Below are 12,673 nucleotides of genomic sequence, written 5' to 3'. Positions count from 1 at the left end.
AGTTTGTCCATCCATCAGACTGCAATTATAAGAGTTAAAGGACATGAAAGGGGTAGATATGAGAAGGGAATGAAACAGGGTTGTGGCATATCCTTGATGTACATTGAGCAAGCATTAAGAGAAGCTGTGCCTTTAGCAACTTACAGCAATGCCTAAAACTATAGAATATTCAGTATATTTCAGACAATTTAACAGCAGTGAGTCAAGGCCTAAGTCAGTCCTTCATTGTGAAGGTGTTTGGCATCCTACAAAAGCTTGTGAGTGTCTGCGCCCAGCTCCAGAAAAAAAGGGGACAATAAAGAACAATTCATGAAGTGATTGGCCCTGAGAAACCACCCAAAAGGAAGATAGGATCATCCGAAGACAATCAATGGCAGAACCCAAAAAGTCAGCCTGGGAAATATGTGATAATGAATAGGTAAAACGTGGGGTGAAGGTCCATGTTTCGACAGATAAATGTTGCTTCACAGCAATAGATCTGAATGGCAATCGACCTTCACCAAAATCTATGATAAGTGTGAAAAATAGGAAAGCTAGACTATAGTTTGCTAAGAAGTATGTGTCATGGACCACTGAAGACTGGTCACGAATTCTATAGAGTGATAAAGCAAGTTTAATCTCTCCTTCTCAGACAGGATACGGCATGTTTGATGGTCAAAAAACAAGAGGAATGACAGAAAGTACCGAGTACCCAACATGAAGCACAGAAGAGGAAGTACCATGGTGTAGGGCTGTTTCTCAGAAAGTGGTATAGGTCCTCCCATTAAAATTCATGGGGCGATCAATAGTCTGAAGTATGGTGAAATATTAACAGATCATATCATACCTCATGGAAGACTAAATATGCCTCATAATTGGCAATTCCAGCAAGACAATCATCTGAAGCAGACTTCTAGCCATGTGAAGACAGTTCTGAAGCACCATAAAGTAAAAGTATTCAAATGCCCAAGCTGAAGCACAGATTTAAAACACCACAAATTATCTTCGGGGCATACTGGATAGATGTCTTTACCACCAAAACTGCACCAACAAGGAGGCTTTCTACAAAGAATTGTTTGAGCAATAGAAGAAGACTCCTTAGGTGTGACTGGTCCAATTCATGCATTCTATGATATCCAGATGTGCTGCAGTAACACATGCGAAAGGCTATGCAGCCAAGTGTTACACCAAGAACATCATGGATCAAGACTTCATTATTGTTTTTCATATCTTTCATTTTAACAAAATACTTTTGAGACTATGTAATTTGTACATCTAATTTGTACATCTGTGTTTTATTATTTATGCAAAGATTAAAATTGTGTAATATGTGTGAGAAAATAAAGTACAATTACGGAGATTTGGCAATTAAGTCTGTAATTTAAATTTTCTCCTAAATAGTTTGTTTCCTGAATTTATTTTCTGTAAAAATCCTTTTGAGCAATACTCTACACCTATACTCTGCAAACCACTGCGAAGAGGATGGCAGAGGGCACGTCTAATTATACCAGTTACTAGAGCTTTCACCAATTCCATTCATGTATGGATCACGGGAAGGGAGATTACTTAAATACCTTGTGCATGCTGTAGCTAGTCTAATCTTGTCTTTGCAGTACATAAGGAAGTCATACTTAGGAGGTTTTAAGATATTCCTAGACTCATCTGTTAAAATTGAGTCTAGAAACTCCTTAAGTAGATTTTCACATAATAGTTTGTATCTATCTTTAAGCATGTGTCAGTTCAGTTCTTTCAGCAACTTCGTGACATGAGCCAAGCAAACTTGTGACCATTTGCGCTGCCCTTCTTTGCATGCAGTATCCATTCAATATCCCCTTTAGTACTCTGCATACCGCATTGCTGAGCAATATTCTACATTGGGTCACACAAGTATTTTGTGTGCACTCTTCTTTGTAGATTGATTGAGCTTGCCCAGTTTCTACCTATGAATCACAGTCTGCCACCTGCTTTGCCTACAACTGAAACTATGTGATCATTCTATTTCATGTCCCTACACATTTTACTCCCAAATATGGGTTGACTAATTCCAACTGTGACTCACTGATATTATAATCACATATGCTACAATTTTTTTTCATTTTGTGAAGTGTACAATTTTAGATTTCTGAATATTTAAAGCAAGATGCCAATCTTTGCACCACTTTAAAATCTTATCTAGTTCTGACTCAATATTTGTGCAGCTTCTTTCAAATAGTAATTCATTACAAATAACTGCATTTGAAAAAATTCTGATGGTACTATTAATATGGTCCCCAAGGTCAATAATATAAACATGAAAAGCACTTCAGCTGTTGATGACACTCTATCCAAGGTAACTACTTGCATCCTCTCTACCAAAAACTCCTCAATCCAGTCACAAATTTCACTTTTGTGTGTGTGTGTGTGTGTGTGTGTGTGTGTGTGTGTGTGAGTGTGAGCGAGAGAGAGAGAGAGAGAGAGAGAGAGAGAGAGAGAGAGAGGTAGGAGAAGGGATAATATTATATTTCCACATTAGAGGATGCTGTGATGCAGCGACAAGATATACTTGCAGGTGTAACTATGCCTATGTGCCTAGAGATGACAACATTTACAGTGTGTAAAAGACGTGTATAAAAATATTAAGAATGTTTAGAGGAGATAAAAAAGAAACACTTCCTTTATGTGGCAAAAGTGTTACAGCTGCATCATTTCCCCGATAGGGATCCATCGATGTTTTGACACTAGTGAAGTTCAGAGACTGTGTTCAAACTGTCGTGAGATGTTCATGAAATATCATTCATTTACATTAATGAACAGCTGGCTCCTGTGTGTGACTGACTGTCTAACTTCTTCAAAACAACCAGGTGTTTCACAAATAATGGTTGCAGCTTCAGTCAAACAGGCAACTAGCTCTGCAGGAGTGTCTATCAGCGACTTGTACACCAAATCCTTCCTCTCCTCCCACAAAAAGAAATCCATATTATAGCAATGTCTCTAAAACAATACTCATTTCATAGAATTTTGAATGCTGCCACTAAAAAGCACTGGTGTCAAAACATTCATGGACACCTAGTGGGGAGGCAGTGCACACCTGTGACAATTTTGTAACATAAAAGAAGTGATTTGTTTGTCTCCGATAAACACTAAAATTTCATGTATATAATTTTTTATACCCATGCCTACTATAATATTTTATATTTAATAATAAGTAATGACTAAAAGAATTTAAAATCCTAACACTGCTATTCAAGAACCTCTAAAAATGTATCTGCATCCTGGTGTCACACCAGGATTTTTCAGTACCAACTAATAATATTTACATTTGTGAGAAAAGAAATGAGAATGTTATCTGGAATGAGAACCCTGATTAAGAAAGTGCACTTCACCAATTGCTATTTTTTCAGTGCTTGCTTCCAAAGGATAAAGTATTATGTCAATATCAATCTTCCAAAATGGAATCTATAGTACTTACAATAATTGACTTCTCCTATAGCATTGATGAAAAAGAGACTTGTCAGTATCAGAAGAGATGAAATACTAAGCTCAAAATGTTTTATGCGTAACTTACATTCCAGCATTAACATGATATAATTTCAATCTTACTTATCCACTTAATAAGATATTTACTAATCTAGTTCTATTTCTCTGAACACGAAATCCCTTTATTAACAACACAGTATTACTCATTCAGTAAGGCAGCAAGAAATTATTTCAGATACTTGTATTAGGTCCTAAAAACAAGAGCATCTCTCCAAAAATTTGACTTCAAAGATCATAACATTGTGTGACATCTGTTAATAATTTGTAGCAATTTGTATCTATGCCACATAACTACACCCCATGTGCTGTTTATATTTTGTAAATTAAATTTGTATATTCCTCTCACCCATTGTACGTATGTATTATTCATAGTTATTTTCACACTACTATTACTTTAAATAGAATACTGGCTACAGATTGCTTTGTGTAGTGATTGACTGCTTTCATTCTCTGTGGGTAATACTCGATAAAGCCTTTCATCTATTACTGTGTAATTTAATTTCAGACTACAAGTTTCTATGCCTGGATCTGAATAACGAAGTGTTTGACAGTTAGGCATGGAAGAGGCCATACTGTCTGTTTGCTTTTCCCCACAGAAACAAAATGGCTAAGGCAGCAACACTTATGTGGTTCTGTAAAAGATACGTTCACAAGTTCTGTATTAATACTACTGGTTTTGCCTTGCAGGAAAGTCATAGCCTTAGTGCTATTCTGCTCACTGCTGCTTCCAACTTGAGATATTCTGTTGCATAAAATAATTTTAGCACAGAGATAAAAATCACACAATGAAATTCCATCACGAAAATTACATTATCAACCACAATTCTCATCTGACTGTGGTAACCATGACTTATGGAAGCAGAATGATATGACAACAGTTAATAGAACAAAAGATGCAGTCAAACTCATTCAACGGTTGAGTGTTGCTACAGAATCTGTCCTGTAAACAATTAGCTGTTAGTCATTTTGTTATTCTGATCAGTGTAAAGACCATCAAAGAATAAGAAACAAGTTTAAAAACATAACAAAAGCAATTTTAATATGATATGTACATGAATAAATGAGGTATTGTTGGGTGTAATACACATTTTCTCAAGCTGTAATGAACTACACGCCAGGAAGAGAGAAACTCTCATTCTTGTTTTTAAACCTAAGGTAATCTACAGTGAATCTGCTCTTTTCTTATGCCAGACAGTGGCTGAAAGCTTTAACTGGCAATTATCCAGGTTACGTTACACTAAATATTTTTGTTGATTACCTGCTAGTCACACTTTCTTTCCAATAAGTTGCTCTGATATAAACTCCTTGCAGATTCTGCAGAACCTGCATGAGTTGCTCTCTTGTTGCAGAAAGTCCACTTGGAAGTAAAAAGTTGCTCTCCAGAATATCAACTGAGCCCTTAAAAGTAATGGTTGCAGCTGGTTGCTCCAAAGAGTAAAACAGTAAGTAAGTATCACCACTGTGCAGAATCACATCAGCACCACTCTCAGCACTTCCTAGTAAAGCAAACAGAACACATCCATAAATCCAGAGGTGGTCAGACAATTAGCACAGCCTATAAAAACCCACAGAATTACAAGTAAATATTTTATTCTATTATATCTAGATCTAAATCTACAACTACACTCTGCACACAACTGTGAAGTGCATGGCAAAGGGTACATTCCATTGTATCAGTTATTAGGGATTTTTTCCATTCCATGCACATTTGGAGCATGAGAGGGACAGTTGTTTAAATCCCTCTGTGCATCCTGTAATTAATCTTATCTTGTCCTCATGATCTCTATGGAAGCAATACATAGTGGGTTGTTGTATTATCCTGGAGATAACATTTAAAGCTGATTCTTGAAACTTTGTAAGTAGGCATTCACAGGGTAGTTTACTTCTATTTTTAGGAATCTGCCAGTTCAGTTTCTTCAGCATCTCTGTGACACCCACTCATGGGTCAGACAAACCTGTGACCATTCATGCTGTCCTTCTCTGTATACTTTCAGTATCCCCTGTTAGTCCTATTTGGTAAGCATCCCACACACTTGAGCAATATTCTAGGAGGAGTTGCACACACTCTGCTGTAAAGTAAAAGTTTCATTCTAAAAGCAACCACTAGACTGTAGCAACGCCGTTTCTGTATGATACTCTCCAGAAGTGCTGGTACAGCAAGAAATGCTGGATAGCTTCTATGAAGTCTGGAAAGTACAAGAGAGGCACTGGGAGAAGTGTAGTTGTGAGAGCATAGTGATGTCTTGACAATCAGTCGGTAAGAGCAAGTCTGGGTGCTTGTACAACATACAATTTTCGTCTTACAGCTAATTTCACAATCAAAATTGATGTTATGTATCTAAGTCACTTTGAAACTAGTTAAGTTGGCAAATGTAGCCAGTATCAATGTATTAATTTCTTGACTGTTTGATAATTTACGACCTAAAAACAGACATAGAAATCAAGATCCAAATAGGAGGGCCTGATAGTCAGTAAAATAAGAAAATTGTTGTATAATACATCCTCAAATTTAATATTTCACAAGTTAATGTTGACAAATAATTACCTCATTGCACAATAAAAAAGAATATAAGAATTGTACAAAAATAGATCAATTCAGGTTTGAAATTTGAAGCCAACAAAATGGATCCAGATGCCTTAACAACAGCCTGATTATATGTTTCAATGACACAAAATTAATGGAGCTGTCCTTAGTGATACTGTACAGAGGCACCAGTGTTATAGTTCTGTCAAAATGCACCATTACCACGTCTGCATACTACTACGTGTTTGATCTCAACAGAGCCAAGTTTTATATTGCTTTTGATCTTCCTGCAATCTTTAAAATGAATATTTACTCCTGTTCCTATTGCCCCACATGCACTCTGTGTTCTCAATTTTTCATTGTTGTTTATCAGTTTTATAGAATTTACATTGCATTTACCAATAAAATGAAATTTCTTTAATGAGAAGTCCTTTGTTTTCCCTCACACAGATGATTTTCAATGACATTGAATTTCTGCCAACACATGAATACATGTGGCAGTAGTGCACAATAACTGAATTACTGCTGGGTATACAAGCTGCATGGATGACATACTCCTCACCCAGTTTATATTTTCAAAAGAGTTAATATGCAACCCGTACTGACATTGATCTCAAGATAACTTTGCTCAAAATATAGAAGTTGATTCCAACTTTTTCTATTTTAATTTTTCTCACAATTGAGTTCTTCATTACTTTTTAACATATTTTTCTTATCTGTCTCTTTCTTTACATGTGGCAATCCAAGCAGCTAGTTTGATGGACACAGTATTGTGAGGAGTTATTCACAGGCTCAGTCCCTCATCAGCTCCATCCAATAAGGAAGGAACATTAGGGTTTAACATCTCATCAATGACCAGACCATTAAAGATGAAGAACAAGATCTGATTGGGGAAGGAAATCAGCTATGTTTATTTCAAAAGTATCATAATGACACCTGCCTTAAAGAGTTCTGAGAAATCATAGAAAACCTAATACTGCATGGCCAGGTAGATATTTCAGCATCCATCCTCCCAAATACCACTAACATCTTTAACAATGTTCCATCTTGTTCAGTGCCATCCAGGAAAAAGAGAGTATGTGTTTCTTTTCCATGTCTTGTTGGGCACGCTATGTTGGGAAGGTCATTTATTACTGATAGGTTTTAGACTAAATGATATCAGTTACATGTATATGTTTGCATCATAATTTCTTTACCACACCAACACAATTAGACAAAGAAGTCACTTTTGCTCTCATTTTGCTTGCCAGTACTTACCTTTAGGAGATGAAATGTTAGTACTACAGGTAGACACATATAAAAATAAAAGTGAAGCACTATCCTAACTTTTGGAAGTTATGTACCTTCCTCACGGAGGAGAAGGGATATGTTGGGGAACATTAAAAAGGAAAGGCAGGTCACTCAAGAGCCCAGGATGAGAGGGGCCCGGCTGAAGTACTTTTATGTATGTCTTTGAGCAGCACTAAACATTTCACCTCCTGAAGTTTAATTGTTACCAGCAATTCTGTTTCATAATTTATTAGTTTCTCCTCTGAATTTTCATTTAGGACAGTTAATTTTTCTACTACTCCACCACAAAAAAGTCCAACTTAGTGTGAGAAACACGATTCACTTTTATGATTTAGGCTGTTACGTAATTCATCTTCTTTTTTTTTTTTACTTTTTGCAATATAGGGCCCATCATTAGCACATCCTATCCTAAAAATATTTGCTTTGAGCAAACAATGTTATGCAGCAAGAGTCAATTTTACTGAAAGACTCATGAGGTTAACACACCCCAAAAGAAAAGAAAGCAAGATTAAATTTTAATGTACTGTCAGTGATGAGGTCATGGCTGAAAAGTTATACTGTTGTATCAAAGTCCCTCTAAAATACTAGAGACTGTAACGAATAAGTGAAAAATTCATAGTTTGTATTGTGTGTTGTGTGAAAAATGTATTCCTAAAATGTGGTCTAAAATTCGTAACCAAACATTACAAATTATTAAAGACTTTTTTCACCATGAGTTCCAGTAATAACTGGATGTTACAAAATTTTCAGCAGGTTAAGTTTAACCATCATCCATAAAGTGCTACTGTGCAAATTACAAGCACTCACCTTATACTACTCAGTTTTCCCACATCAAAAAATCTCCATAATTAAATGGCTAACAAATACAAATCCCGTAAGTGGCACTCTGGAAGCTGACAGAAAATTAACAATGATATATCATTGTTTAATCTGCATTTTAAAGCTCTTTTAGTTTGTTATTGACAGATATCAATAGACGATAAACACTGAAAAGCCAAAGCTTACCAGACAGACCAGTTGTATAATATATAGAGTAGTTGAGAGCTCCCCCATAGGCTGTCAACTTATTGCCCAAATAGCGTTCAGGAGCTACAAAATACACAACTTTTCCATGTGTTTCTTCCAGTGTGAGGTCAGCACCAATCCCTGCACCTAGGTGTGCAGGCTCTGCAGCAAGTATATCAATGAGAACAGTTTTCTCAATATCAATTACTGCTAACCTCCAATCATCCATTGTGGAAACCTTTGAAAAGTATCAGTTTACATATAACAATAGTAAACAATATCCATTAGAAAGAATGATTGCATAAAAATTGTGGTATATTCATTAATGGTATGAGAATCTGCACATTTATGTGTGCTACATACAAAAGTGAATGTACCTAAATTTATTATTTTTTTCCTACAACTTTTATTAAATCAGTAGTATTATATATTCCTTATGTAAAGAGAACTGTATTTCCTGCTATTTAAAGACAACATTTTCCAGGCTTAATAGATGGTAACATTGAAAGTTTTAAAAAACATATTCTAAGAATTTATTCAGTTTACTGTAGAAAAAAATAAAATCCAGAAACACATTCTCTGAAACAAACAGATGGAATTTGAGCAAGATTACTTTCACAAATTTTCATAAACAGTTATGAAATGGTTATGCTTGGTTTCCAATATAAACTAGAGTTAAGCCTTTAACCTCTATAGTCTGTTGCAACAGATACAATAATACAGTTATTTTTCGGTAGGAACAAATGTGATAGAAATGTTAACTCAAAAAGATCATTAATTGTCATCATGATACAAAATTGTCAGTGAAGATAATTTTCTGATAAAATTAAAATTAAAACTCAAATTGAATAAAAGTACATGATTACAGAGGACACGAAAAATAATGACTTATATTTAATTTTTTTATAGACTATCATTTTTACAACCTTTGGAAGATATAAAAATGAACACTGCTTTCCAAACTAATAAGACTTCAGCCTGACAACATCACCAACGATGAGTAAGGTAAGTCGTCTCCTTTATAATTACAAGCATTTTTGTAACGCTCTTCTTTCGTCGTTGCTGTAGTGAGCACCATAAACATATGCATAACGCCTGCCACCAGAGTCGCATGATTGACTTACAATCATACGTTCAATACGTATCGTTTGGGCCCCGCAACTTCGATAGGCAATCAGTCTTGGAAATTACTGGCAGAACTGACAAGGCTCTGCTCCCTTCTCCCTCCATGAACCTACCCTTCTGAAAGCTTTTCTGTGGGACTTAATGTTGCAAGTTAAATCAAATAATTATCTAATTCTGTACTTGAAAAGGAAAGAACACTAAGGTTTTGACACAACAGTACCAAGTTTATTTAGTGCCCATGGTAGAACTGTCGAAGTTGTGCGCCCTCCCTCCTGAACCTACCCTTCTGAAAGTTTTTTATGACATCATCAAATTTAGAAAATTGTATAATTTTTGTGATTAAGTGTAATAAAAATGAAGCATTACTGAAAAATATTAGTTTAATGAACTATACCTAAGACGCATCTTTCACACAACAAATTAAATGTATCACTGTAGTAAATAAATTAAAAATTTTATAAAATGTAAGTAAACACTGAAAGTGAAACAAAATGTATATCTTATTGTTCATGACCTGACAATGAAACTAACAGACTACTTCACTTGGATACATGCACATGAACGACATGTTCTTATGGGTATGACTGCCAGGCACAACGAATCAACTGTCCAGCGAGATCTGATACAAGAACTACATGGGTTAAATGTAATTAGTAAATAAATGTAAGATTTTTGTTGCTTTGGCATATGATAAGTGTTTGATTTTTGATGGAATGAGAACAAAACATTTCATACATAACAATGGGTCTACGATGGTCCTACGACACCAGGAGCTTGGGCAATCCAACCGATGCTCAATTGGTCAATGACAGAGCATACATCTGTACACATGAGTGTTTGACTTAAAGGAATATAGTATATCTACCTTTAGGCATAAAGACTGACAACTCTTGTAATATCACCAATGAGCTACACAAGTCTGCTTCTATAATTCTTTCTTATTTACACACTAGACTTTATCAACTGAAACACTTTCTTTTTTATTCCACCACCCCCACCCCCTCCACCATTGTCCCTCACTCCACTTCTTAGTTAGCAGAATTCAGCAAAAATGACAAACTGCATACCTGCTTCAGTATTCATTCACTGCTTTTTCAGGTCCTGCAATATCATAATGATGTAGCAGCAAGAATTCCACTGCTGAACATGAAAGAGTTGTGTAGGAAGCAGCTGTCTCTAAACCAAGTGCACTGTTGCCACATGAATCATTTTAGCCAGAGATGTGTGTTCATTAGAAGCCATTTCTTTATGATTCTACGTGAACAAAAAGATAGTGCTGTACAAATGACACCACAAAAACAGCATGTGTTTACATTCAAAAGCCTGGGGAAACATTTGTTCATGTAGGTAGATGATGGGACCACAATGTGAAGAACAACTGAGATACCTCTCCTGGTTGATTCTTAAACTATTTTTCTTGCTGTTTTTTGACAGCTTTTTGCACCCTCTGTGCCTGCACTCGGCACAGGCCTATCTCATCACCCTTACAGGACAATCATGTATTCAGATAAAGTTAAGCTAGAGACAAAATCTTGCTTAAACTGTTGAACTCCTTATTAATTTATATTGAAAATCAGATTACTCATTGCATCATTGTACTAATTCTAAGCATGTACATCACAAAACTGAAACATATAATATACAAGGATACAGAAAATCATACCTGGCTTCTGTACAGATATGAGCTTGTACAACGAGTAGTTTTACCAGAGCAAAAGCACTTGGTGCAACCATCAGGGTTCTTTGCTTCAATGTTGAAAGTTCCTTCCTTGCACAGATCACAAGCCTGTCCATAAACATTGTTCTTGCAAAAGCACTCTGCTGTGTTCTGCAAAGAAAATTAACAAAAAATCCAGTTAATGGCAGTCTTGTAAAACAGAAGAAGAGAACAAAAATGAAGATTACTTATTTATTAAACTCATAAGCTGGTAAAATCCAGTAAATAGTCAGATGATTCAGTGAATAGAGGCAAACAAACAGCAAAAATTGATGCCACTGTGCAATGGGTTCTCTTTTCTCCTTGTTCTGCACAAAATTAAAGCTATTCCACCTGTTCTTTACTTATTTTCTTAGCATAGTACAAGTCAATAATGACCTCATGCAACTGATTTATTTATGTCAAAGCCAATGAATTACAAGTAGAGAAACTTATAGTTTGTAGTAAATTTTCTTCTTCTCCTCCTCCTTCTTCTTCTTATAATAATAATAATAATAATTATTATTATTATTATTATTATTATTACACTTCTTCTTTCTGCACGTCTTACACTTTCGCCTGTTATGCCCTCTTGACTCAAATTATTGATCTTCCCACCTTTTCCTCAGTCTTCCTAAAGATCTATTGCCCACTAGATAATAATTCATAATTAATTTGGTATTCTGTCATTTTCCATTCTTGTCAGATGGTCCTTCCAGTTGTTTCTGCGTTCCTCAATCTGCTCATTTAAGCTTTTCCCTCCCAGGACTTCTCTGATGCCAGCAATCTTCCTCCTGTCATATAGTGTGCACCCTGCTACTCTAATACTTGTATTCTTTGTTCATTTCTTCCTGTTACAGTCCATGGTTCACTTTCCTATGTCACAGTTGGTACCCAGTATCATGTTGTAAAACTCAAGCAGTGTTTCCTGTCTTAATTTAGTTCTGAGAGTTCTATAGTTTGTTACCTTAATGTAATTAAATCTTTCTACTTTCTTTTGTATGTCTATTTCTCTCATGAATGAGACAATATTTCCTAAAGATTTTGTACAAGTTTACTCTTTCTATTTTCTGATCATTTAATATTACCTGGTAGGAAGTTGGCTCCTGGCAACTTAAAGCCATAACTTTTGTTTTCTTTTAAGATACTAACAGATTATATAATTTAGCTGTTATGGATAAAACTTATAACATGATAAAAGCTAAACCACTCACATGACGTTTTACATGGATCAGATCATGGCACACTGTTATCATGGTTCATATTAGCCTATAGTCTTAATTACAATTACAAAAATCAAAACCAGAAAGGTGGAGACTGATTCAAATTGCTGTCTACATGAACAGATAATGATTCACTTCTACTGCAATGTAGCTGAAGTGCAATATTAACTTCAGTGCACTCTCACTTCTACTGATGTGATGTTCCAAAAATAAATTAATTTTTATTGTGAAATCGAGTATTTCTTCAAATATCAAGAAATCTAGCTCATTTGACAGACAATTACTAGTTCCATTATGTTTATGCAGTAGACCACA

The 12,673-nt window shown here is 35.4% G+C and overlaps 1 protein-coding gene across 1 annotated transcript in view; it reads right to left on the bottom strand.

Annotated features, from left to right (window-relative positions):
• Window positions 1-12,673, bottom strand: part of LOC126260846 (laminin subunit alpha) — a 405,465-nt gene that overhangs the window by 188,472 nt on the left and 204,320 nt on the right. The window contains exons 25-27 of the mRNA XM_049958250.1: window positions 11,103-11,267; window positions 8,315-8,552; window positions 4,754-4,991 (exon numbers count right to left, since the gene is read on the bottom strand). Of these exons, the coding sequence (XP_049814207.1) occupies window positions 4,754-4,991; window positions 8,315-8,552; window positions 11,103-11,267 (641 nt within the window). The remainder of the gene's footprint in view (window positions 1-4,753; window positions 4,992-8,314; window positions 8,553-11,102; window positions 11,268-12,673) is intronic.

The sequence above is a fragment of the Schistocerca nitens genome, chromosome 5, assembly GCF_023898315.1.
Source record: "Schistocerca nitens isolate TAMUIC-IGC-003100 chromosome 5, iqSchNite1.1, whole genome shotgun sequence".
In the NCBI taxonomy this organism is placed as follows: Eukaryota; Metazoa; Arthropoda; class Insecta; order Orthoptera; family Acrididae; genus Schistocerca; species Schistocerca nitens.
This window is presented reverse-complemented; position numbering and strand designations above follow the sequence as displayed.